The sequence below is a fragment of the Harpia harpyja genome, chromosome 3 (assembly GCF_026419915.1).
Source record: "Harpia harpyja isolate bHarHar1 chromosome 3, bHarHar1 primary haplotype, whole genome shotgun sequence".
NCBI classification, from domain to species: Eukaryota; Metazoa; Chordata; class Aves; order Accipitriformes; family Accipitridae; genus Harpia; species Harpia harpyja.
Genome location: NC_068942.1, coordinates 36931137 through 36958959, shown reverse-complemented (window position 1 = coordinate 36958959; position 27823 = coordinate 36931137). Strand labels below are relative to the sequence as shown.

The 27823-nt window shown below is 40.9% G+C and overlaps 1 protein-coding gene across 1 annotated transcript in view; it reads right to left on the bottom strand.

Annotated features, from left to right (window-relative positions):
* Positions 1 to 20326, bottom strand: part of EXT2 (exostosin glycosyltransferase 2) — an 82041-nt gene extending 61715 nt beyond the window's left edge. The window contains exons 1-7 of the mRNA XM_052781925.1: positions 20198 to 20326; positions 17748 to 18307; positions 17483 to 17572; positions 12284 to 12400; positions 7948 to 8143; positions 4449 to 4588; positions 3486 to 3579 (exon numbers count right to left, since the gene is read on the bottom strand). Of these exons, the coding sequence (XP_052637885.1) occupies positions 3486 to 3579; positions 4449 to 4588; positions 7948 to 8143; positions 12284 to 12400; positions 17483 to 17572; positions 17748 to 18307; positions 20198 to 20326 (1326 nt within the window). The remainder of the gene's footprint in view (positions 1 to 3485; positions 3580 to 4448; positions 4589 to 7947; positions 8144 to 12283; positions 12401 to 17482; positions 17573 to 17747; positions 18308 to 20197) is intronic.
* Between the last annotated feature and the right edge of the window lie 7497 nt (positions 20327 to 27823).

Sequence of the window (27823 nt, the reverse complement as noted above, 5' to 3'; positions counted from 1 at the left end):
ACTCCAAGTGTTTCACAATGTACAAGCAAGAAAGAACATGATCATTGTGATCTAACTATCTTTGTTTCCATCTCAATAAGAGCAATGCTCAGTGAAAACTAGAATGGACTGGAAAAAAAACCAAACATACCACAAGACCAGTTTCAGTCAGTCCTCTTCCACTTGACAAAAAACAAGCATCAAAATATTGTATATCAAGTGTTACTAGCCCTTGAAGTTGAAGCAGCAGAAGGAAGCAGTTTAAAAATTATCATGAAATATGGGTTACTTGCAAAACTAGAATATTTTGACACTTTCGTTGCCCTTCCATGGCTAAGCAGACTAAACAACTGCTATAAATCACATCTGAAAACATGTATAAATCACTTCAGTTCATTTGCAAATCCATTCTATACATGGGTATTAGTTGAGTGTCATTTTAGTAGTTCCTTGCCCGAGAAGCAAAATAGAGCACATAGGACAAATTCACTTCGCTTCCAAACTACCTTAGCACCACCCTCCTCAAAAGGTTCATTCCAACTTCAAATTCTCTCTTCTCCTATCATCAGTTCAGCCTTATTTTGTGAATCGTTATTCATTAGCTCCTATATTGTCACTGAAGACACTGAAAAAAAATGGGAAGACATTTTGTCTAGCCAAAAAGTCCTAAGATACTTTCTCAAACCATTTAAATCGAAAGACAGCAAGTAAAGTGTGCAGCTGCTCCCTACTGTGAGACTGATGAGTAAGAAGGAAACAAAAATCTGTAGCACAGGTGGAATATTAGTGCATATTTATCAATGAGGAAAAGCAATCAGGTTACTGGTAGTCCACACAGTATCAGTTGCCAAGTACTTTTTCACCCTATCAGATAGCTAGAACATAGTACCATGTACCAGCAAGGGAATTTCACAGATGCTTACACTGGGACTTTACCTTGTAAATAAGGTTGACAGGACATGAAATGTATGGATAACATGTTTAGGTAACCTCAATATGCAGACAGAAATAAATTCACAAAGACAAGAGAAAGACAGACCTTGTGATTTCATCCTGACGCTCTTACTACCAAAGGACACAACTATATCCTCAACAAAAGCATGAAGGTGGGAGAGGAAGCTTTAGAAAAAACATTATTTCCCACCTTCAGTCAATAGAATCACAGGTTCCAATATGTTCAGTGACGCTTTGGACCCAATGACAATGACTACCACAAACAGTCTGTAATCCAACAAAATTAACTCCAGACACAGACTAGAACTGCATTCTGGGTAATAAAATATCTTCTATTTTAACATAATTTTATGGAGTTACAGATCTATATAGATATATAGATATAAAACTTATAGATAATCTGAATTAAGGGGGGGGTTGTTGGTTTGTTTCATGTTGAGGGGGTTTTTTGTTTGTTTGTTTTTAACAAACTAGTGTTGTTTCCTGATTTCATACTTTAAAATTACTGTTTAAGCTGTCCATAATGTCAAGCGCATTCTCTGTAGAAAGAGAACACTATCCTGAAATGATTATTTTATGATATTAGTAAAATGGACAAGAAAATCAATGCATACTTTAACAGACCATTAATGTCAGTTTTAAAGCTTTGTTAGGCAAAACTCCCTAGTGTTAACATCTCTGCATTCATGTCAGAGAAAAAAAGAAAATAAAGCAAAATCATGTTTCTAGGAGCTGTAATAGCAAAGCTACTTTTTCACCTGCCATTCCTGGTGGCAACTTGGTGCTGCCAGTGGACCCCACCAAAACGGTTCATTTGTGCAAAGGGACTAAAGAGAAAGGAGACCCCTGATGGCTGCTGAGATATTTGCAGACTCTCTGTACAGAGAATGAAGTGAAGCTGGCAACAGAATTCAGGCATGAAAAGACATTTACCACTAAATCTGAGACTCTACTTTTTCACACATATCCAGTATTAATATACACTGTGCAGCTTTTAGCACTGTCTAGGTAGAAATAACTAGAGTGTTGTAGGCTACACCATGAAAAACCATGCCTTGGGTCACTTTTTACAAGGACCACACAAAAGATGACTTTGTCACTAAGGTTGTGTAAGGCAATTTCAGAAACATGCCTTCACAATTCTTGCAGAAATTCGACTACAGAAATCCTATGTGTCTTTAAAAGTCACCTGAGATCAGATAGCTTACTTTTTCCCTACACATACCTAGCTCTTACTTTCTCAGTTCCTCATCAGGAAAAACAATGATAACGGTTATCTCCCTACCACATAACAATATATGTTCAGGTACAATAAGGTGACAAGGATGAAAGATCCTAGATACAAGTTCACAATACATGTTAACATCTTACTTCTTTGCTGGCCCAAAAAAGTCATCTACATATTCCAACCACCAAAGACCAACGTGGTTGAATCCTACCCCCTAATCTGACAACAGAACTCTTCACACTTTGTGGAAATCCTCACACAGCTAACAGTCCTCATTTGTTCAGTTTGCACCTTATGTGTGAGCTCTAGAATTAGAGCAACTGATGATGATAGTGTCCATAACAGCAAAGCTAATAAAAAACAGGAATTGGCGTCAACCGGACTGAACTAGAAGACACTTCCTTTTGACTATATACCCAGCCCACACAGACTTCATTCACAAGTTTGCACAGTTTATGACCTCAGCTCTTCCAGTCACCAAGGAAGTAAAATTTCCCTCTCAGAGGAATTGTCAACTTAGTTAAAATATTTAAAACATTTTGCACTCAATGCTTCCCTCACATTTTGAGCAATTAAAATTTATCTACAAACCAAAGCTTCTCTTGAGATAAAGACATACTCTTGAACTTCTTTAATATAATTTAAGTAACATGTAGAAAAAAGAAACATATATTAACATGTGAGTAGGGAGTCCACCTGCATTCGGGGAGAGCTTCTATCCCAGGGTGCACTAAGAAAGCAGAGGAGACACAAGAAAAAGTGAAATTAATGAAAGTGGAGTTGACTACATTGGTAGAAACTGACAGTCTCCACTCATGGCAAATACCACATGATCTTTATATGAAAAAGCAGATAGTCAAAACCTCAATTTCACATTTCAGGAGATCTCCTGCAAGCCAGGATGCGGAGGCTTTGATCACTGTGCATGCCAAAGTTCCTATATTTCACAACAGCATGTACATTAATGTAGTAGGTTAGAGAAAATCCACTCTGAGTAACTGAAGTCTGCCTACTGAAGTGTTGTTCTGCAATCGCAATCATATGCAGTGTTCTGAACTTCCTGACCTGATGGGTAATGCAGTACTGATCAACCACTACTGTTCAACACATTTAGCTGCACCAGTGATGGGTAGAGACACAACATTGAAAAGTAATGATTGAATGAGTATGTTTAGCATAAAGAAAGAAGAGGGTTGAATAATCCAAACATTAACATGAGTATAATGGATGCTTCTGCATTCCAACAGATTTCACAGTAAGGCAGATGTATGAACCTACACTCCAACCATAAATGAAGTAATTTAAATACAGTACATGATTTTACCTGTCTTTGCATTTCTTCAATCTGTCGCTGGGGGACACTTTGCAGAATACTGTACATTTCAGGCATCTTTTCTTCAGGGATGACAACAGAGGCCCTATAAGCAAAAAACACAAAACAAATGGTAAAATGAGAAGGAAGTTCTACATTAAAAGATGTCAACAGCTTTTCCAACCCAGAATCTTGTCCTATTCTAATAAGACACATTCAGAACATATTAGCAGAAAGAAATAGTCTTCTCTCAGTGTAACTAATTATTCTGTAGAGGCTTCTTCACAACACCAGCCAGTCTGCCCACAGATAATGCCGCAGAAGTCTGCGGACTGATCTGTACAGACAACCTAATAAATATGGAAGGGACAGAGACCCAGAAATCCTGAATTCTCATCTCTGAATTGCCACTGACTTGCTGTCAGCCGAGATTTTTGGAATGACCAAACAGTAACAGCATATACAGCGCTATGTATACAAACCAGTAATTTTTGTACGTATTATCCTAAGATCACGTAACTGGGCATAGCGCGTGCATGGAAAAATAATCTAAGCTCTTAACACAGTGTACTCAGCTACAAAATAATTATACCTTTCAGTCTCAGATGAACTTAGGAATCATGACACAATGTAGGGAATTTAGCATTTACGTGATGCAATTTTTAGCATATACTTTTCTTAAAAGAGCCTGAATGCAGACCAGTCCTCACTGAATTCAAGCACAAGATAATAAAGCAAGTCTGTTTTAGAAAAAATATCATTGGCTGCAGGATAACCAAATGCTGTCGTCTCTGCCTCTTTGTTTTCCTCTCCTATTTTTGATGCATAATATATCAAGGGCAAAGATTGCATGTATCTTACTCTGTATTCCCTGTAACCTCCCGTACACTTGACTTATCACACATTTATTCAAATCACTGAATGCAATGAAGTCTCTTATGCAGTGGTTTGATGAACAATAGTGAGGGTACAGACCTCTTCCAGTCCAGAACCTCAGAGAAAGGTAAAATGTAGGAGTCAGCAATGATCACTGGGACACAGCCAGCTTGAAGAACATCACTTAGCACAGCCTGTCCCAAGCGGGCTCCACGTAGAACAACACAGAACGTAGACTCCTGTCAACAAATGGTATCCAACACACAGATGAGGAAAAAAAAAGGAAATGTTATATTTGTAGTGTGTGTGTGTATGTCTGTATGTATGCATTACGCTTTCCTGCCCTCCCTCATAAAAAAACAAGTCAAAAGGAAAGCAGGCTTGCTCCGTGCAACCAATGTATTCTGAATTACTAGCTAATTCAAAATAATTATGCAAGTTTATCTTCCAGAGGCTCAAAAATATCACAACTGGGGAGATGAGAAATCAGCTAATGGGACTATTCTATGCTTTATTTTAACGGCCGAACTTCAGAATTCTAATTGAGAAAACTCAAGGGGAAAAATAAGTTAAACATTTTGAAAGTCTGGCATAATAAGATGAGCAACAATCAACATGAACTTAACGGGTACAAACTGTATGAAGCCAACTTAATTTTCTTCCATTATAGGGCAATCCAGCTCTATGGATAGCAGAAAAGTAATAGATTTCGTATCTCAACTTAAAAAGGCATCTGACATCGTCTTTGACAGCATTTTCATAGGCAAATTAAGAAATCATGGGCTAGATAAAGCCCTCATAGGCTTTATAGTTACATAAATTATAGTTACAGAACTCTAAGTATAAAGCAGTTACTGGTGGCTCACAGGCAAAACAGTCATGACCAAATCTTTCCTGGGTGCAACAGTATTCAATGTAGTTAACCAAGGAGCAGAATTAAGACCACACTTATTAGATCTGACAATACCTATGATTTTGTAGTATTAGCAAGCATAATGGATAATGGGATTACAGTTTGACATTATATGGATAAATTGACTAAAAAATATTGATACATATAGGGCTCAACACTTAGATAAAATAATCAACTGCACAAATATAAAGCATGAAGTAACTGGCTAGGTTTTGCACTTTGCAGAAGAGGACATTTAATACAAAAGGACAGGAAAAGAAAGGGTATGCACGAGGCAGCTGTTGAAAAAGCAAACCATAGGTTGTATTAGAATGCAAAAAGAAGTACAATCTAAAAGACCTGAAGGAATCACTCACTTTTCTCCATAATAAAAGACCTCAAAGCAGTGTGTTCAGTATTGGGCAATACACTTCCAGGGGTAAAAAACCAGGATGATTACTTACCTTGAAAGTATGATCTACAAGGAAAGATTCGCTATATCAGTACTACTTATTCTGAAGGGGTGAGGGCAAGAAGAAGATGGCTAAAGGAAGCTTCAATGATATAAAAAGCTGTTGCAAAAAGGAAGAATAAAATCCACTTATGTCCACAACACACAAAACAAAAAGCCATGAGTTCAAACTGCAGCAGAGAAGACTTCTTGACTATGCTGCACTCACCCTGTAAATAGGCACTTTGGTTCTCACTGTCACTGAGGAATCTTGCTACAGATTCAAGATCGCAAAATAAATGCTTGTAGAGTTTAGCTACACAAACAAGGAAAAAGCCCAAGTCAGTATTATCCCTAAGTTTAAGAAAGAAAAATTATAAAGTTGATACAGGGGCTCCCACGGATAAGAAAACATCTTTCCAGCTTGCATTCTGTGGCCTGAGGAGAAAGAACCAGGAGGCTCAGCAGGGCAACAAAACATCAAAATGGAACTAGGAAATACAGGGGGGTTTGCTGGCTCTTCACTTGTTTCCTAATGCAATCATAAGACTTGTGTTCATACCCATAGTGTACTAAAAGGCTTGAAAATGTCATCCAAGAGAAGACTGCAAACAGGAAGCATTAGCAACCCAGAAGCCCAAAAGCCTATCTAGTAGGAAGTCTATAAAGGCAGCACTGGAAAGGATGAACTGTGATCGCAGTCCCCCTTCCGCCACTCTCAGACCAGAAGACATGGAAAAGAAGGGTTTGGGGAATGGAAGGAGTGGAGAGAATGAACACACATTTTAACCATTGACTTGCTAGATTACACAGCAGCAGGTGGAAGAGACTCTAGTAAGGTCTGGGAGAGAAAAAAAAAAAGAAGCCCAGATGTGGACACACATGCTCATCTGGCCAGATAACCATTTTTCCTGTCTAGACAAAGGTTACTATAAATACATCTCCTTGCATCACCACTGTTATCAGCCAGACATTCCAAAGGGAGATGCAGGGCTCTGCAAAGGAAAGTATTTTAACAATCTCGGCATGTGCCAGCTCTCTTCTGAGTTATAAAATCATATATAGCAAGATATAGATATAGATTCCCTGACTTGCTATCCTTGAGCAATCCAGTCTGTATTTAAAGAAATAAAGCAAACTTTTTTTTTTTTTTCCTTTTGGCTGAAAGTTTAGGACTCAGGGTGACCCTTTCCTCCCTCTCCTTCACAAGGAATTTTAAACATACTTCCTACAAAACATAACAGGAGGGGTGGAAACTTTGCCTTTCCTCAGCTTGTTTGTTATTTTATCATCATTTGCTGAAGTTCAAAGACAGATTATGTGCTGGTGGCCACAGACAGAGCACAGTGGCCTGTAGCATAACTCACTTCACCACAGTGCATGCCAAAGCACCTCTCTGTTAGTGAATTGCCAAGAGACACAGGGGTCTGAGAATGCTATCTAGTTTTATCTTCACTGATACATCAAAAGGCCTCTGGAAGTTGGGCCAAGGCCATGAAACACATTTCACCTAGATGTTTTCATAGCTGCACTCTGACAAGTCTTCTAGCTCAGTCTGTCACATCTATACAGAGAATTTTGTAGGGTTTAACTACTAAGCTGCATACAAAAAAAATATAATCTGACCAATTCTCCTTAAACGCAGCACTCTTTTTTTGCCCCCAAATAAATCCACGCATAAGCTCTTTAAAGTTCATTTTAATCTTCCCTCCAATTGACAAAGCCATCCTCTGTTCCAAGCTTCATCTAGTAAGGCCTGGACTGTCATATGTGAGAAATCACTTCCAATTCATGCCTGCTGAAGGTCATTTTGCCAGTTATTCTGGAGGGCGTAGATTCCAATGTTCTTCCCCAATTGTAAAGTGAGCAATTTTGTCTGGCCTCCAAAAGTTTCTCCTCCCACTGCTGCTGGATTTGCCAGTATCTTTGTATCATTTTTTAAGTTTACGTGACATTGTCATGTGTTACTAGAAGACGACCATGACCAACCTCATGAAGTTGTTATACATAAGCAGTGTTTTCAGATTGCAGCGTAATCTGCATATCAGTTTGAGTACATAGTTCTTGGCCCTCTTAAAAATAAGAATAAAGTTAGGATATAATGGTCAAGCTAACACAACAAATTATGCAGTTTCAAAACATAGCCGCAAGTTAACTAAATACAATGAAGTACCCTACCAGTGCTAAACAGGAACAGCCCCAAAGCTAAGATGGTCACCAAGGGGAAGAGAAGTTTGCAGGAAAGACAGCCTTACCTGAAGCACTTGAGGATAATCAAAGACTTGATTCTTGTGACAGCGTTTGCGAACAGCAGGGACCCCATCTGACAGATTTGTACATTTGTCTAGGATCAACACTGATTCCCCATTCTCAGCTTGAAGAGCTTCCAACTCAGACCGGTATTCTGGGTGCAGAGCCATTTGAGATGACAGAATGAAATACCTGCGAGGACTGAAAAACCACAGCAAGGTTAGCTGACAGCACTGTGAGTTTACTTCCAAGCCACTCTAGAAGACATTTACTTCCACCCTGGAAAAGCAGAGCAAGATTAACTAAATGTGGAGACACTGCCAAGACTGTATTTTCAGACAGGGCTGGAAAGGGTAATGATGCAATATAATTAAATCTTGGATAGTAAGTGGCTCAGCATTATTTACAACTTTGAATAAATCTGTACTTGGAAAGAGTGCTTACTACATTAGAATAGGCACTTGCATTATAACCTCTATTATAAACTGAAATAAACATTATTTAGTTACATATTAAAACAGCTTGCTACCGATGCCAGGATTGTTTATTCGTTTGGTGTTTGTGTACCATAACAAAGTAGATAGGACACTGAATGCTGTTGCTAGTTTCTCCTCCCATATATTTTCTCATCAATTTTAATTGAAAAAAGATGCTGAACTGACAACTCAGCTACCCTGTGCTTATTTAGTCTTGATACAGTGACAGCAGTAGCAGGACAAGCTCATCTCATTAGCTGTGATTCAGTTCCGTCCCTTTTAGGCACCTTAAAGGCAACGTTTCCAGGACAAAGTTGAAGGCCCATTATCCCATTCACTCTCAACTCCTGTCATGTTCCAAAACCATGAATATTTCAAATGTGCCTTAATACTGAAATGTTGCAAGACATTAATTAACATTGGAGGTAAAATACTCAGGAATACAGTCTCAAATTAGGTGCTCACTGCTTTAAAACGGTAGGTTAATGTTGGAAAATAGTATGTCATGTAATTGTTATACTCATTCTCATCTACTTTGGTTTCATTTTAAACAGGTCAGCTAAGTCAGACTGCTCCACCGCTCCCCACTGAAAGGAACACACAGCGAGTGCCTGCCCTCACGCTGCCAAAAGAACACAGGAAACACGAGGCCTGCACTTAGGATTCCAGTTCTACTCCATGTGATGCTATCTTTAATTTACAGCTCTGAAAACACATACAAACACACACTTTATAAAGTCAGACCTCTCCTGCTGCTCTTCTCACCTCTTCTACTCATTCTCATGCCGGTCACTTTTGTTGCTCCAATTCACAGATGAGACTTGCATAGAATTTTTTTTAAACATTCTTTTTCCCAAGCCTCCAGCTGCTACCAACTTGCTACTAGCAGCTTTACAGAATATATATTTCTAGCAGAGGTGGATTTAAAACATTTTAAACAAACCGACTAAAAAGGAGAGTAAATCAAAACCCCTCAGTTCAGCTCTGTTAAGTGGAATAAAAAAGGATTTGCCTCAAAAAAAAGGAAGTACTGCTGCAGATGAGTTATAATAAATGCCTAGAACCAGCTAAAAATTATGCAGGTTTGTTTGTGTATATGTTTAAAACCAAGTTTTGCCTTGAAACTGTCATTATCCTATGATACTCAAAATCTAGCTATCAAATCTTGCTACAAAAGAAAGTACATCCCAGCTCCCAGGAAATAACACACTAGTGCAGTGGAATGTAATAATTTATCCCAAGTAAGCCTAAATTCTTAGCATCGTTTCATTGTCACACTCTTGCACAGAGCAATCGAACCTGCGAATGTGTTTCAATTAGTAATGCTAACTGGCCACTAGATGGTACTCCGGAGACGACAGTCTGTTCCTCACAAAAAAACCCCCCAAAACCCAGAAACTATGAGAACATGGAAGCTCCAACACCTTCACTGAACGCAGACTCATGCATTGCATCAGTTCCCACGCAACAGTTCCTCTTATCCGACCTAAAACCAGACATAGCATTTAGCTGACTACATGGACATGAACAATATGACTGCATCTCTCTTTACAATTGGTTCTATACATGCTGAAGCCTATCATCACGTTCATGCTTTCCAGACAGAAATACAAAGCACGCCTTCACTCTGTGTCGGACTGTAATAATACTTGAGATCTATGAAGAATCGATTGGGATGCAACCAGATGCCCCTACATCGTCCTGGTCCAGGAGCATCACAAGCAGGAACATAAAGGGTGTGAGCAAAGCAAACCACTATTGCACAAGTTTGTCCTGTAACTGACTGTGGTATCTTACTTGGAGCAGCCCACAGCAACAGCAAGAGCATTCCCATTACCAGAGAAGACAATTGAAGCCAAAGTACAATAACTTTTTGTGTCCAATGGTGGCAGCACCCTTTCAATCGGTTTTCAACTTTAATAAATTCATATTCTCTGCAAGATGCTGTCAGAAAAAAGGACCTAAAGTGTCTGCATTTCTGAACTTGATCTTCACAATCAGTGGACAATGTCATTTACCCCCATTGCCTCAGTCTGCCCATCTTTCAAACCATAACAGAGATAAGACCTTGCTACAGTGAAACGTTTTCAGCTGTGTAATTAAGAGACTTATGAAATATTAAAAGAGCAGTCTTCCATAACCAATTAAAACATGTCTTCAGACTTCTGTGTACTCTTGTTCTGAAGACATGAATGGATTAGAAAAACCACCACTTTCCAGGGTAGTTCATTTTAATGGCTAATTACATGCCCTGTTAAAATTAGTGCTTTATTTCCCACTTGTCTTGCTTTACTTCCAGCTACAAGGTTGGGGGGGTTGTTTGTGTTTATATCTTACTCCATTAAAAAAGAAAAAAATAAAATCAGTATTCTAAGCTCTGGATGTAACTACTCCCATAATGAAATCAGCTCTCCTTCTTTTTCATGAGCCAACCACGCTAACCTCCTTAAGATTCATTCTGCAAGAAATTCTTCCCTTCAGAGCTGTATTTACAGGCTTCTCCTGCTCCAAACTCTTGATGTCATTTTGGAAGGACTTCAGAACCAGAAAACTGTCTAAACTGATTTACGAAGAATGTATCCGTAAGATATACGGAGATAAAGATGACATCCTCGCTCCTATTTTCCTGTTACTCATTCAAAGTTTGCACTGGCTGATACTACCTGAGGCACTTGTGTTGATCCCCATGATCCCTTCTAGCTCTTTAAAGTCACAATGGAGGTATAGCACACTTCTTTTATCATTGCAATAGTGATCTTTTGCCATTACTTTGCTTTTATGTATCCTAAAATAAATTGTCTGAAGTAATCATTTATTAGGGAATTGTCCTGGTTTCGGCTGGGATAGAGTTCATTTCCTTCCTAGTAGCTGGTACAGCGTGTTTTGGATTTAGTGTGAGAATAATGTTGACAACACACTGATGTTTTAGTTGTCACCAAATAGCGCTTATCTGAAGTTAAGGATTTTTCAGTTTCCCATGCTCTGCCATTAAGCAGGTGTACAAGAAGCTGGGAGGGAGCATGGCCAGGACAGCTGACCCGAACTAGCCAAAGTGATATTCCATACCATAGAACATCATGCTCAGTAAATAAACTGGGAGGAGTTGGTTGGGAGGGGGAGATCGCTGCCCAGGCAATCAGTCAGCAGGTGGTGAGCAACTGCATTGTGCATCACTTGTCTTGTTGGGGTTTTTTTTTTTTTGGTTGGGTTTTTCTTTTTTTAAAATTTTATTTTATTATATTCCTTTTCATTACAATTATTATATTTTTTATTATTATTGTTAGTATTATATTTTATTTTACTTTAGTTATTAAATTGTTCTTATCTCAACCCACGAGTTTTACTTTTTTTTTCCTCCCGATTCTCCTCCCCACTCCACTGGGTGGGGAGAGGGAGGTAAGCAAGCGGCTGCATGGTGCCTAGCTGCTGGCTGGGCTTAAACCACGACAGGAATCTATAGTGCTTTGAATTACTGCCCTGCTTTACTTACACTTTAAAGAAAACAAACATATTAACAACTACTTTTCTTTATATCCAAAATATCTTAGCTCACTGGAAATATTGAATTTAATTCTACTAGAAACACCGTCATGTTGTCATATTTCACATTTTACTTTCAAGAGTGGGAAAAACAGAATCATTCCAAAAAAATCCTCAGTTCGCAGCTAAACCACACACTGGCAGATGTGCCACAGACATTAGCACTGGAACCATCATATATTTTAATAGCAAGAGCTATTAAAAGCAACTCTTACAAAATTGCCCAAGCCCACCAACAAGTTAGGAGCTATATTTATTTTTTATCAGCATCAATTTTAAACATGATATTGAATATACTTCGCCCAATTCATGGGAATTGCTTTACCCTGGTCCTCTTTCTGGCAGATCCACTTCCCCCGACAACGGGCTGTAAACAGGAATACTGACATCGTAGCCTTGCCGGTAAGTCCATGTTGAGAAGCCTCCACCAGCCAGCAGAGCTCTGAAAAAATACAAGAAAGCGAATTTAAACAGAGTATGTACACCATTCAAACTCGGAGCGCGATTTACTGATTGTCATTACCAGACATCGAGAAGATGCATGCTCCGAGATAAGTTTTTCCATCAGCTTTTGTCAGTGGCATTTTTCATGCATTTTTTCGGTTCACTTCAGTTTTCGTGAACTGGGCTTACTGCCAGATTGAATCTAGTCATCAACGGAATGGTTACGATTGCATATGATCACTGAGGAATGGACCATTTTTGTATTAATATAGGGAAATTTAATCTATTGCAGTCATTATGACAATTTTGCATTTTTGCAAGCTTACATGTCCTAAGTCAATTTTAATTTAAATAAATACATTCTTAATTATTTATACTAGTTAACATATTCCTCAATGCCTGCACTAAAATAGGGTATAGCACAGCTCTCGAAGTGTAGAGACAAGCTACATCTGAGATACAAGTCCAGGTACAATAACATAGTATTTTGTCAGCTTACAGTGACTCTGGACTTCTCAGGCTAGAAAATAAAATGGAGTTATTTGCAACTGTATTTTCAAAGTGATCATACAAACTAGTGAAATTTATTTCATTTTTATATTACACAAAAAATGCTATAAACAGAAAACATGACAAGAACTCTGTATGTTCTGAAACTAACTTCCAAAAGTAGAGGCTGCTTGGGACACTATGTGCTAGAGAGCATGAGAATCATCAAAGGTTGATAAACGAAGATGTAATTCAACCTCCCAACAGGATGACCCCGATTGTCTGTGGCTTTTCCTATATGGGACAACCTTTTGCCACACAGAAGAGCTTTAAGAAACAGAAGAGAACAATGTGTACAGAAGAAAGCAATGCATCATTCACAATGCCAGAAAAAAAGGGCTTGTTACTATCTCCTATCCCAAATCAGGCTGCTTTGAAATATGCTAGTAAAGGACATCAGCTTTTCAGTTGCCATTTCTTTTTCAGTGACCAGGTGGCACCATGAAAGAAGCTCATATTCTGCTTCTTTAGTGAAACTTCTCAAACAGCTGATTAAACTTTCAGTCCTTTGTCACCAAACAGCAGGGTGTGCTACGCTTTAAATTCCATCAGGGATACTGGGTCTGCTTATGGTACCATACAAAGTAGTTTGGAGAAAAGTATTTCACCAATTCCAGTTTCTCTCCTTGTCTGTGGAAAGAAGCAGAACACAAATACACCACTACACCAGGCACTGCAGAAAGGATCTTGAGGAGCTGTACCCATTGTAGCAGCTATTATTACAGCCAAAAGCCTTATTATCACAAGCTTGCATACTGTCACAGTTCAGATCGGAGCAAGCACATGTCTCATCAGTAATCAGAACAGACACATCAGAACAAAAAGTCAAGGTGAGACTGGAAGAGGCACTGACAATCCATTAGCTGATATTCTCGTCTTCAGATATCACTGAATGAAATCCTTAGTATAGTGCTTGGAGAAGCAGTTTTTCCACAGCTGTTATACAACAGATGATCGTTATACCTAATTATCATCCAAGACCTATCCATTTTTTCCCATCAGAACATGACACCCCAGATAAACACCAGTACGTTCTGCCTGTTCTAACCCCCATCAGATGTCCCATGGGATACTTCACTTCCTGCTCTGACCTGCAGCACAGTTGTTCAGTGTTCAAACACCCCAAACACACTTTACCAATAAATGTGACTTCACCCAAGTAGTCAAGCAAGCAGTCCTAAGTGTTGTTTAAGAAACTCTTTGAAAATCCCAGGCTCTGGATTAGAGGATCTGGATTAGAGATGCATTCAGCTTGACGACAATTACAAAATCAAAACAACTTGCCCTTTATTACTCTTCAGTCAGAACACAAACTATGGTGGGAGCAGAAATAAACTCGAGAACAGGATGATAAATCACATATGTGCTGAGTGAGAATTTCTGTTCCAAATCAAGTGATTATTTTGGATTCCTTTCCAATGCCCGCCCCCCCCCCCCCGAGGTGACATGTACAATGCTGCTATGACTAGGTCTCACCCTTGAAGCTGCATGTTCCTATCTTACCCATATTAACTCAGTTACAAGCAGGGAGAAAAAAATTGGCTTGGGTGTTGCTTTTCTTGCACTTCATATCCCCCTCCTCTTTTTTTAACACACACACACCCCACCCCAATTGGGAAACTACAACCAGATTGTTTTAATTGGATCCGGTGAAAACATGACAGCACCTCATCAGCCTTGAGAAAGCAGGTGTGTGTCATGCAGACTTTTACCTAAATAAACCCACAGGGAACCAACACCAGTTAAATAATGCCACTCAGATTTTCATTGTCCAGTGCAGTAAGGGAGATATTAACTCCTAATGTACTCAAGACAAATAATCTTTAAATTGCACTGATCAGTGAGGAATAAGCCTGTTCCTGAGCAACTTCTCACCACTTTTCAGATATTGATCCTTCTTTCTCTCCAGGAAATGCCCTAACTGGTCTGTACTCTAAATGTTTCTGCCCAGCTGCCATCATCATCAGCTTGCTGCCAAACTTCACAAGTCACTGAAACCCAATTCATCAACTGAAGCAGAACGAAAAATTATCTTAGTTCATATGTTCAATTCTACAGCTACAGAGTAGCTTTGCAAAAGAAATCCTTTCATCCTCATTATTGTACCAAATTCAATAGCACTTATTAACAAATAATAAAGAGCTTATTTTTTAAGTTTTATGGCAGGAGATTACATATGTTATGGCAGCTAATACCAGCAACATTGCCTCCATCCCCACAAGGCAGACTTCCATCTTTGAAATAATGGAAAAAGAGCTTTTACATTGTCTTTGGAAATTGGATTTAAAGATTTAATAAACAAACAACGCCTTAGTGAGGTAACTCAGCTAAAGACTTTTCCAGACATAAAAATATAACTGAACTCCCCTTTGTGTATAAGGTCTTATTTTACCTGGATTAATATTCTGCAGCAAATCAACAGAACACAACTCTAGCAAACCTCATGATCCACTACCGTTCAACTATGTATGATCTCTGATAATATGCCAAATAGAGAAGGCAGGCCACACTCCCTGTGCAAACTTCACAAATATTACCTGTGTATTTCACAAGCGATCCACAAAATCTCACAAATCCAGTCTTTCTGGAGCTGTACCGGTACAGTTCAGGCCAGTCATTCAAAACCAATTGAACTTGCCAACATACCTTTATTTTGGACTGCAGCCTCTCACCCTGTGATGCTACAAACAACTGTCCTTCACACTTTGTTAACTACCCGTTCTGTAACGTGTGGACATTCTCAAATTAAGAAAACACACTCAGGTTGCTTGTTCTGTTAGACATGAATGAAGATCTCCAGAGGTCTCCAAAATCATACTGTAACCTCATACTGCACCACTCAGGCCCTTCCAGGACTAGGTCCACACTACTGACTTTTTCATAGATCCAATGTCTTCACATCTGTGACCTGTAGTACTACAGTACTACAGTAGGTTCTGTACTACACTGAAAACTGTTGGCTGCCTACAAAAAGGAGGTTCCACCTTTTTTCTGTCCCAAGGACTGTTATTGCCTCTCTTATGTATTACAGATAGTGATCATACAGCTGCAGGGAGAGTCAGTTTGGCAAGCTATGACAACAGCAGTATGCCAAAAAAGATTTGATTTTTTTTTTTATTCAAATCACTCAGCTTTCCATGTTAGCATGACAAACACTTAGAACAAACACCTACCAAAATAATACATTTCCTGCATACTAAGCCAAGACACATAAGGCCAAATATAAATGGACATTTGATATAAATGACACAGAAAAATTAAATTAACAAACAGTTGCGCAGTGTAAGAAATCTACTGCATTCAATTAATAAACCTACTTCTTCGATAGACATATGCATCTACAAACACACAGTCCCAGAGCAGTCCATTCCATTAAACAGAGCACTGCCAAATGAAAATTCCCCTTAAGAAGTATAAATCTTAAGATAACAAATACAAGTATTTACTAACAAATTAACAGGTTTGGTTATGTAAGAATGATGCTTGACTGCCCTCTTCAGGCTAACCCACATGCATATAACATACTTCACAAAGAAGTAAAAAACTAAAGCCTTACTTCACAGTCAGTGATTTAATTACAATGAGTAAACTTACTCTTTGAACATGTCCAGAAAACACATGTTCTGTTCTGGCGTTGAAGGATGTTTTAAATCGTCTTTGGTGCAAAGAAATCAAGATATACTCCATACACAAACATCTTAGCAAAGATCCCTTATCTCAGGCAAGATTTTGTTGACATTTGGCAGAAGAAAGTTAACCTTGACCTTCAAGAGAGGGACTGGTTACAGGACCTAACTCAGCAGAACTAAGCATATATAGGCTAATCTAGTAGAAACATATTCAGTAACAGTATCTAAGCTAAATAAGTGTGTCTTATTCCAATTTTCTTTGCCTTACAACCTCCTTTCCTCTTCCAAAAGTAACCTATTCTGCAAGTGAAAATTGAGCCCAGGATTCACACCTTTTAAGTTTCTGGCAAATATTTTCAAAACACACTTGCCAGAGAACAACTAAGAGCATTTGACCAATTACTAATACAGTGTAATTGTTAAGCTAATGAAAACTCATGAAATTCACCATAGTTTTGTCTAGTAGAGCAGCTGCTTTAAAATGCCCTTGAGGCACCTGACTTCTATCAAAAACTTGCAGCTACAATCATCTTTGAACTTCTAATTTGCATCAAATGGGACATTCTGTAAAGCGTTCAGGTTCAGTAACACACAAGATACACTTCTAACCTCAAGATTCTCCATCCTTACAGCAAGCCCAACAGCTAAGAGCAAATGCTGTCAGCCACATCCCATATAAAATTAAGGATGGGGCTAAACTGTCAGATTTCAGGAGCAAACACTTGTCCTATACAAGACAGGGACTTCTCTACTTCCCTTTTTTGAGAAGAGAGGAAGTCATATTCCAGCTTTGTTAAGGTTAAGGAGCATGTCCTTTGCTATCAGCTGCACTTCTGAGCTTGTTGCTTCTTCAGTGGCATTTAAACCCAGATCTGTGCATTCAAACACAGCAAAATGCATACCTGTCTCTAGGAACATCTAGGGCAGTATTATAATCTGGTGGCCCTCCAGGCAGCATATTGAAGAGCAAGTGATTTGTGCCTCGATCCCACCTAAGGCAAACAAAGAAACAGACAACAATTAGAAAGGTGTTCTTTACATACGGATGATAAGTTCTGTCAAAGCCTAACTCTGGCATTGACTCACTGCATCCTCCCCTCCTGCATTAACCTTAGTTTTTTCCACTTTGTGATCTTTAAATTCACATACTGAAGTTTCAGTAAGTACCTGGATAACTGTGCCAAAGCCTGAGCTGTCTCCTTGATACGGAGTGCATTCTGATTGAGGACATCTATGGATGGCACGAAAAGGCAGGCCCGGTTGACATCATCAGTGTAGAATTCACTGTCAGAGATGGCAGTTAGCAGCTCATTGTATTCCCTGGAAATGGTGTTGCTCACCGAGGTCCCGTATTCATCCACATACTTTTTCAGTGAATAGATGTATACCTTGATTTTGTTTTTGGGATTGAAGCCACATCGATAGACATCAAAGCAGGTGTGCATCCTGCAGCTGAGGTCTCCCCGCTCAGGAATGGGGCTATCAGCAGGAAGCTTGACCACAGGCACATCATGGACACTGCGTTTTTCAACAGTCCAGTCACTGGATGACTCAATGGAGTGAGGCCAGAACTGGAACATTCCTGTGGCAATTAGGCCAAGCAGAACTATGGAAAAGAGAGTGATGTAGTAGATGCGATGCTTGGTTTTCATCCTTGGGATGAGGGCTGGACCCCGGGTGTTATATTTGGCCGACGCACACATAATGGAATCAATTATCTCTTGTCTCTACAAAATAGAAAGAGAGACATTTTAGGACGAACTGTGGAAGAGATACCTAGTTATCACAACACAGAGAAACATCCAGTTAACACTTTCAAGACAGGTTTTTGCCTCAGCAGGTTACAGTAAAATTTCTTCAGATGCTCACATGTGCCACCAAAATGTAAGAAGCCAACTGGGACCGCCACTCTGCAAGGACTACATGAGGCTGATCTGCTGGGCCTGGTTGTAATGAAATGATGTTGGTCAGTTAACAACCACACATGAGAAAAGGACATGGCTCGGGCAGCGAGGGGAGGAAGAAATTTCAAACACTACAAAAGTAGTGAGTCCTCGTAGGTGCCATTCCATCTATGTCTAAGAGTATTCATAGTGAATACTAATAAAAAAATAAAACACTTATCTACAAGTGAAGAGAAACAACCTGGATACCCCACGAAGGGCTTGTAACAGGGCATCACACAGAACTTAGGATCATGATACTCCTTCAAATGTAAAGGTGCATTCAAACTGAATTTTACAGGAGCCCCACCAAAACCTGCCAGAATGATGCTAAACTACTTCTGGCAAGAAAAAGGAATTCATTTGTCATCTTTGTCAATATGCCTTTTGGGGCAAAAAAGTGTCCTATGAGCTGCCACTGCAGCCACATTAAGAAAAGCATTTAAATAATAGTTCACTGCAGTCTGAATAACACTTGTAGTGAAAAACATGATGTAATATAAAGTGTCACAAACAGAGTCACACAACTACTGTCATCTTTGATGTTTCTTACAAGTTTTTACACACAGAATTGTGGTTCCAGCAAGAGGCAATTTATAATAACTACTACAGATTAAAGAATCAGCTACTCGTTGCATGCAAAAACCTGTTTAGGTTTTCAACTAAAGCTTCCATAATAAATAAATCCAACCTGAACTCTGCACAGTGAGAGCTTTTTAAATGTAGGAAGCACGTTTTTCCTGAAGAAGAATGTGGATGGTATAATTATGTGTTTTCCTTTTGGACAAATGGGATGTTTTATTGCTTCGTGAGGAAGAAGAAAGTCTGACAGTACAGTAGACAACAAATACAAAGAAAAGAAGTATCAATAAGGCATTAAATGGTCTTTATGACAAATTGGGTTATGTTTATTTGGCAGTTCTTAACAAAAGACTTAGGATGGGGTGGCTAACGCGTGAACTGACTGTACTTACAGCAGCACAAAAATAATCTCAGACACTAATAAATATTCCACTTTTAGTGGTTGCTCTCATCAATTTACATTCACATTCTGATTCCGGAGAGAGCTTTTAAAGCCTGCTGTACAAGGCAACACACACGTGACGCTGTTATCAGGACAGATGCCGAAATGCTACATTACTATCAGTTTTATAACTTCAAACTTTCCATATGCTTCTGATTGTTAACCACGTTATTCCTCCTTCCTGATACAGCGCCAGAACCACTCGCGTTACGACAAAGATTACACATTTGCAGCAAGCATTTGAGTCACACAGCAAAGCTGTCTAGACCTAAGCCCGGGGGAGGGGAGGGAAACCTCAGTGAAACCTAACTCTCCACCTGTGGAACCGTTTAATCACTTTTACAAGGCACACAACCCACTCGGGCAACCTGCGGGCACAAGACAAGGTCTACCAACATTTGGAGTATTACATGTAAGAGGGATAAGACACAGCAGCCAAAGAGATGGCAAAAAAAAAAAAAAAAAAAAAGTAACAGAGGTGGCACCCGCGGCTTTTATCCTACAGGATAAAGTCCTACCCGCGGACGGAACGGCCGCGGGCTGCCGCCACGGCCCGTGAGGACCCGGCCCGCCCCGGCCCGGTCTCCCCCGCCACACGGCGCCGGGTCAAGGCGAGACGAACCCCCCACCGCCTAACCGCCCAGACTCACCTCCGCCCGCAGTCGCTCAGGCCCCACCGTCCGCACCGCCAGCTCGCTGGCGGCCCCACGGAGCGGGGCAGGCCGGCTGCTTCGCCCGCCGCCGCCGCCACCGGGCCTGGCAGGGGCCGGCCTGCGCATGCGCGCTGCCCCACCGGCGCCGCGGCCGAAGAGCGTCGCCGTCCGGCCGCGCCAGCGCCAAGGGCGCCCCCCCGGCGGCGGGAGGGCGGAACGGCAGGAGGGGAAGGTTCAGGGCGCGGGCTGGCCCGAGGCGGCCGAGCCCGCCAACGGGCGCAGGGGGTTTAACGCCCTTTATGAATTTACCTGTGACTTTAGCCCTTTTTTAGGGGAAAAACACCCTCAGTACCTCCAAACGGCAAACGTTTCCAGGCCGAAGCCGCGCCCTCTCCTCCTCCTCTACCTCACGTTCCTGCCCCCACAGGCATGGCGGCTGCGCCCGCGGCCGGGTCCCCGTGCGGGCTCTTCGCCCTGGCTCCCCTCCGAGGCCTGCCGTACGGTCTGGGGGGTTTTCTCGGCTGTCGGGTGACTTTCCTTCCAAATTGGCGCCGGCTTCAGCCCCACCCCAGCGACTGAAGGCCGGCTGCAGGATTTGGGAAGGCCTCTCCCCGCCGAAGGGACGTTGTTCCAGTCAGAAAGGGCGCGGGGACGACGTGAGCGTTTGTCCGGGTGTATGAAATTTGTGCCGATGAGCCCTGCGCCATCCTGCTTTTCTGTACATTTGCATTCCCGGCTCGCTTTCTTCCATTTCTGTGCGCCGTTCCAAAGGTATTCTGGGCTTTCTCATTGACCGAGGACTTTTGGGTTGCGTGTCACTTCCAACCTGCTGGGTCACGCTACTTAAGTGAGCAAAAAAAAAAAACCCAAACCCACACCTTTCCCAAACCCTTCTCAAGAGTAACATCTCTCACCTGTAAACGGTTCTCACCTGTTTACCAGCTCGCCTCTCCTGCCAGTCTGAGGACAGATACGGGCTGTCTGAGGAGCAAATCCTCAGTTTTGTAAAGCCTCCGGTTTCCAGGGAACATTGAAACAGCCGTGGAGCTACCAGAGCTCAGCGATGTCCTGCCATGCTAACTTCTCCTGCTGCAGCCACTTCAGTTGCCCAATTTCTGGGCCGGAAGCATCTCCGGTCCGCTACCTGCTGTCTGCTGCCTGGGATACAAGGCAGGCCAGCTCTGGTCCTGGCCTGTAATCCTTGGTTGTTTAAAAGACTCTTACCATGTGTATCTCAGAGTGACAGCTTTTGCTGGCCTGAAGTGTATTATTCCCGTCTTCAATTTTTCTTGTATCCATTTTTATGTATTTGTAGTTCACGTGCAATGGTGAGGTGATGGTGTACTATCCTATAATGTGTGGTTGTGAAAGGATGGGGTGTTTGTACCTGTCCCTGCTCTAAACTGAGTCTCTCTCACAAAGTACAGTGTCCTTAAGCAGTCTTGACTGTCAGCAATGGGTTAGTCCTCTTTCACTTCACCTGCCCTTGGGAAAAACTGCTTTCTGCAAAGCCATCTACATGCATGCACAGAGACAGCTCAGTACTCCCACAAGAAAGGAGAAACGCTGTCACTGCAGTGCTTTCTCTTGTTTCTCTCAAGCTCTTCTCACACACGTTGCATAGCAGGTGATGTAGCATTCTCCTCAGACTCACTGCTACCTTCTTCATCCTGTCCGTGACATTCAAAGCAAATAACAGAAAGGACTCATAGATCTTAAAGCATCCTTTCTGAGCACTGGTAATGGGTAATGGCTTTTTCCTCCTCCCTAGCACAAGTTACTAGGGTTTGTTAGAGCATATAATGTTTCTGGTTTTAACCCACCAGCTTGAAATTGCTGCGAGCTGCCCCATTCATAAATCAGAGGCAGGAACTCTCCTTCTGGAGGGTGAATGGACCATGTTTGATTTTGTGAATCGGAAGGGGCACCATTCATGTGGTGGGGCTGCTGGGATGAGCACTGGATCTCCGCAGCCACGGGACTCATCAGCGTGAGCCATGCCTGGATGCGATGGAGCCGGGGAGAGGGGTCTGCAGCCGCCTCGCGTGATGGGGACACTGGCTGGTCCACGTGCAGCTGGGGGGGGCGAGCTGGGGACCGCCGAACGCAGCCTGCGCCAGCCCATGCGGTGCCCACAGGCGCTTCCTCTGCCTCCCCGCTCTGCCAGGGAGAAGAAAGTTCATTGAATCAATTGTAGCTGAAATATTCACAGAGGCTTGATGATCGTTTCATCCCTGTAGGAAAATTTGGAAAGCAGTGCAATTTTATTAAAAGCTAGAATTAAAGAAATGCAAGCAGCATCAGCTATTTTATTTCAAAATAGCAAGAAAAATTGAGGATGCAGTCTGTTTTGATAGAGATTTCCCTGAAACCACATCAGGGAGCCTGTTTATATTCTAGTGATGTAGCTAAGCCAGACAAGTCTGCAGCACAGCATCTATTTTTAGACTCCAGGTTGCCATTTATAGCTTGTAAAAATATTCATCAGCATCTGGATAACAGGCTATCAATTTTTATAAATGCACAAGAGAAATCAGCTATTTTACCTCTCTTTGCTTTGCCCTTTTATGTCCTGCCTTACATGACTCTTTGGGGGGGGGTCATCTGGGAAGTTGTTTTTAAGGGCTTTACCATCACGCCATACATTTGCCTGCTGTTGCATACAGCATCGTGTATTTTCTGCTGGGATGATCAGTATACAGAAGAGAAAGAAATGCTCAGAGAGCCGCCTTCTGCTGTGTCTCCCCACACACGTAAAGCAGCTGCGTGTGAGATTATGGTGCACCTTACGCAGTCAGTGCTGGAAGCAGCACATTCTGAAAACACCTTTATAATAAAAGGAGGTAATTTTAAAAAGCAAAGATGAAGGGGAAAACTAATGGCTTGGGGACATCTTTTCCACATTATTTTCAACCTATGGCACTGCATAACTAAAAAGCATAGCTCAGTTTTTTCTTCTGAAAAATTTGTTAATGGCTACTACCAGTAGGTGAGGTACTGGACTAAATGAAAGAGCTTCTAGTATAAGAGAAAGCCAGGTCATTGCCTTGATTCACTATTTTGGTTTATGGCTTACAACCAAATGATACCCTCATTAAATCAGTTGAGTTTATAACTAGTCTGATCAATAAACTGTATCTAGCAGCCAGTTGCATGGTTTTATCTCTCGAGACAGTCCATCGTACACCTCTAGTGCTCCTGGTTTGTGACTGATGGCGCTGGTCAGTACAGTGATCTGCCTGATGTCTGTGACTCTATGTCCTCTACTGCCTTCCTGAATTGAAAGGAGAAAGAAATATAAATACACTTTGGAGGTCTGCTGCTATAGCTCCCACTGAAGGATGTGAGACATGAAGAGATTCAGTTAGGCAAGTGTTCCCTTCAAAGAAACCATAAGGTTGCAGAAACATGCAGATCGAAACACTCTGTCAGTGTACGTTCCCCCCTCCCTAAAGCTTTCAGTTGCCACGGTTTGCAGATGCATTAATCTTTAATCAATTGAATGCTTTCTGCAGTGAGGTATTCAGGGAAAGAACAGGTCATGACAAGCATTCGCCTAGAATAACTAAGCGCTCGTGCATGAGCTGTGCCATCAGACCTTGCTGGATAGCAGCAGGGAATAGGCAGAGAGCTAAAAATAGCCTTTCCTTGCAGTGTTTTTCCAGACTATTTTTGATTCTTCATTTTGATAAGGTCGACTGGCTATTTGCTAAAAATAACCAATCCTGGCAAACTGAGGACAAAAAGTAGAGTATTTATAACCATCTCAGACTCTTTAGTACATTTGTCAGCTGCAGATAATCTAGGATATTGGCATCGGTCCGCTGCCAGTGTTTTATGTAAGTCAGTAATAAATAAAGCATTAATTGGAATGAAGAATGAGTGTATCTTGCCACTCTGATTTTCTCGGATGGAATACACATCTTTTGGTATATATATCCTTGTAGGTTACCTTGCCCTGTTCTTCATGATGCAGTCTGAACTGCTTCAGAAAGAACCAAAACAATCCCCTGTGAGGTCAGCCAGTCTTACAGAAACAGCTGCATATGCAATTAAAAGTGCAAAAGCAATTTTACCCTTTTGCACGCCTGATACTTCAGATGCAGAAATTTTCAGGGGGTATGATTCATGTAGCTTCCTCATGAGAAGGTTTTTTTATCCAGCTCGTGTGTGCTACCATCCCTCTGATGAAATGAAATCATCGCTCTGCCAGCAGCACGAGAGCGACAGAAGGATTCTGTAACCAAGTAACTGGAGGAGGACTGCAGAGAAATTGTCAATATAAATGATAATTTGACCCCAAGGCCAGTTTTAAGAAACTGGGTGGTTACAGGGATGGGGGGAGCACACAGCAGTCAGCCCAGCTGTACGCTCTGTTGGATGCATTCTAATAGAGAAGACAACAATTAAGGTATTTAGCATTTATTTAGAAAAATATCTATCATACAGTACATTTGAGCAGCTGCCCTTCTTCAGTTAAGGTAGAGAACTATTATTAGTAAATATTTTCCCTTACTGATATTTTGCTTGGGACCTATTCAGTTTCTGTAAGGGAAAACTCATCTTCACAGAGCCATCCCTTCAGCATGCATGATCTTCATAAATATTTATCTAGAGTGGGCCCTACCTATGCTGTTTGCTTAACTGCAATGTGACACAGGTTAATAATTTGGAGATTCACAGATTCTCCCCCCCCCCTCCCCCAAACATGGACACATCAAGGGTAGACTCAAAATGTCTGTTAGGGAAGTTTCTATGACCGAGAGCAGTGCTGTACAGGAAATTCCCACCTCTAACCTAAAAAAGCTGTATGTTTCTCTGGAGCAGAGAGAGAAGTGGGGAAAAATCGGAAGAAAGACTGGAACATGGCAAGGACCATGAGATCATCTAGGATCCTCTCTATGCTCAAATGAATGATACAACCTGAACACAAAAATTGTATGCAAAGTGGATTTTATCATCTTGTTTAATTACAATGGACACAAGCAAAGAAGGCACAGTGTTATACTCATCTTGATGGCATTTCTTATTGTAGATGAAATGCAGCAATTTCAAAAAATATAGATCTGACTGGCTTCATCATTTCAGGTACTGCTGTGTTTGCCTATTGCTCAACAAACGGGTAAAAGAAGGACATGCAGGGGGGACAGTCCTTAATAATGTCTCTTTTTTTTTTTTTTTCTGTAGAGATTTGTCTCACAGGAAAAAAAAAGGCCATTAATAATACTGATGAGAAATAGCGAGAAGAGAGAACACATAACATGGAGGTAGCAGAAAGAACAAACAATTTGTACAGGCAGAGCCTGTGTTTTTTCTGTCAGGGTATTCTTGCAGCAAATAAGGGTCGATTTCTGTATATGTATACACAGGAGTTTCTATATGTTTACCAATCCTTTTCAACCAGTAAAGATCATTTTCAAAATTTATGGGGTTTGTACACTCAAAACAAATGTTCCTTATTCCAACAGCAGACTCGTAACATCACATTTCTCTCTAGCCTCATTTCCAGTCATATTTTGAGTTTCTGTGACCAAGCTAACATTCCTCAGTGGAGAGCTCCTCAGGCAGGTGTTAAACCTGAAAAAAACATGGAATATATTCCATGCAACAAAGCGTGTGTCTGTCCTGTGATTTTGAGTTACAGCAAGCTCAGATGGAAGTGACTTTGGGCCATATTATATTAGCTGTGAGGATTTTGAAAGTGTATTACACTCTTTATTCCTAAAGAGAGGTATGCTTTACCAGCTGCTTCCACACAGAGACAGTACAATAAACCCACTTCCTGAGCAGTAAACATCTATGGGTGAAAAACATATTATATTAATTGTTACTATTGTATATTAACATACTCCAACCATAGGAGTGACCAGAACACCAAAAGAAAAGAAAGTCAGGAGTAATTAATGGGTTGAGTTTGTTACAGGAATCCCTTGAAATACCACTTCAACTAACACCTATACAGTCTTAACTGGTTCTTCATTTCAAAGAGCTTTCTCCCTAAATTTTGGTTGCTCAGACCCTCCTTGGGACACATAAATAAGAGGGGGCAAACAAGTAAGTCCGTTTGTGTTTTGGCTGTACATCTTATCTCCCATTCCATCAAGGAGACCTGTCTTGTGCTATAGCTTTCTTTGTGGACACCCAAGAGCAAATGGAAAATAAATTATAATAATCAAAGAATGTACTTAAAAATATTGTACACGGACAAATGCCAAACGAATAAGCAAATATGATGCTTATAACTATCCCCTATACTCATCCTACCAATCACCTCACCAACCTTGCCTCATTGCTGGCATTTGAGAGGGGGACCAGTTACTTCTAACAGCCGCCACAAGCAGCACCATCTTCTCCTCCGCCACTGGTCAGACTTTCCTTCTCACTGTCCAGGCAATTCTCCACCGTCACCTCACCAAAGTGCAGTTGCATTAATTATTTGCTAGCTATGCCTTGGTAATTTGGTTTATGATATAGAAATATGCTTTTGCCACTCATTATGACATGCCCATCTGCCCAAATCAACAATGCCCAAGAACAAAACCAACAGAGCCACAATGGTACCACTGTGAGCCATCAATCACTGACATCCCACCTCACAAAGTAACTGCAAAATGAAAGCTGTTTTCCCTGAAGGTTGAACCAAGGAATAATCTGAATTTCCTGTTAAATCTCAATACTACTTTTCTCCTAAATGATCTACAGAGAAGAAATCTAAGCAAGATGCATGTATTCCATGGGACCAAGGATTTTTTTCCTGCCTTTCCAATTTCATATTGGAGGCTTGATCAGAAGAGTAGAAGATGGTTCTTCACTTGTGATCAGCAAATTCCAACTGCTTTGATAGCACAGAATTTAGCCTAAATTTTATCCTTCACCTCTCTAACTCATTATATAGAGATTCCATAATGCCACCAGGATGAAACTTGGTTACTATCAGAACAAGTTACAGGAGGAGAAAGGCACACTTCCATTCAGTTTTCATTGGCAATTTCCTTGAACTCTGGATTAATACGTATGCAGAAAAAACAGCTTAAATTTCTTTAAGATACCTAAAATTTTACCATACCAGAAATTAAAGAGCTTTGTATCTGTGAAAGAAGCTTTCCAACTGAAATACTTTATCACCATCCTACAGGAAACAGTGTCTTTTAAAACAGAGAAGAGAGGACGGAGAGGAGACTGAAGAATACTGTTTAGTCAAAAAATTACCCTGCAAATTGACAAACATAGCTAAAAAATTGCCTTAATTACCCTGATAATGGTGGAAGGTGTCACCTTGGAAGCCTGTGGGCTTAAAGTAGGTACACCTAGCACGGTGGCAGAAGCAGCATTCTCTGCATTGTCCTGCCAATACACCTCACTGCTAACCACAAGGGATAGACTTCCAGGAATAGGAAGGCTGCAGAAAGAACACCTACTTTCAATCGCCTCTCCGTCCTTAGGTCTTTTGTGGACACTGTGCCAAGAGGCCAATGGATGCTGTTTATTTATACGAATACAAAAAAGAAGGATAGAAACAAAAACGGGCATTTCGCCAACCGAGGGTGTGGATACTGTCTGACCTGAGGTTACGCTGGAAACCAACTCAAAATGAAAAGCTTTACGGAACTCAGACTAGATGAC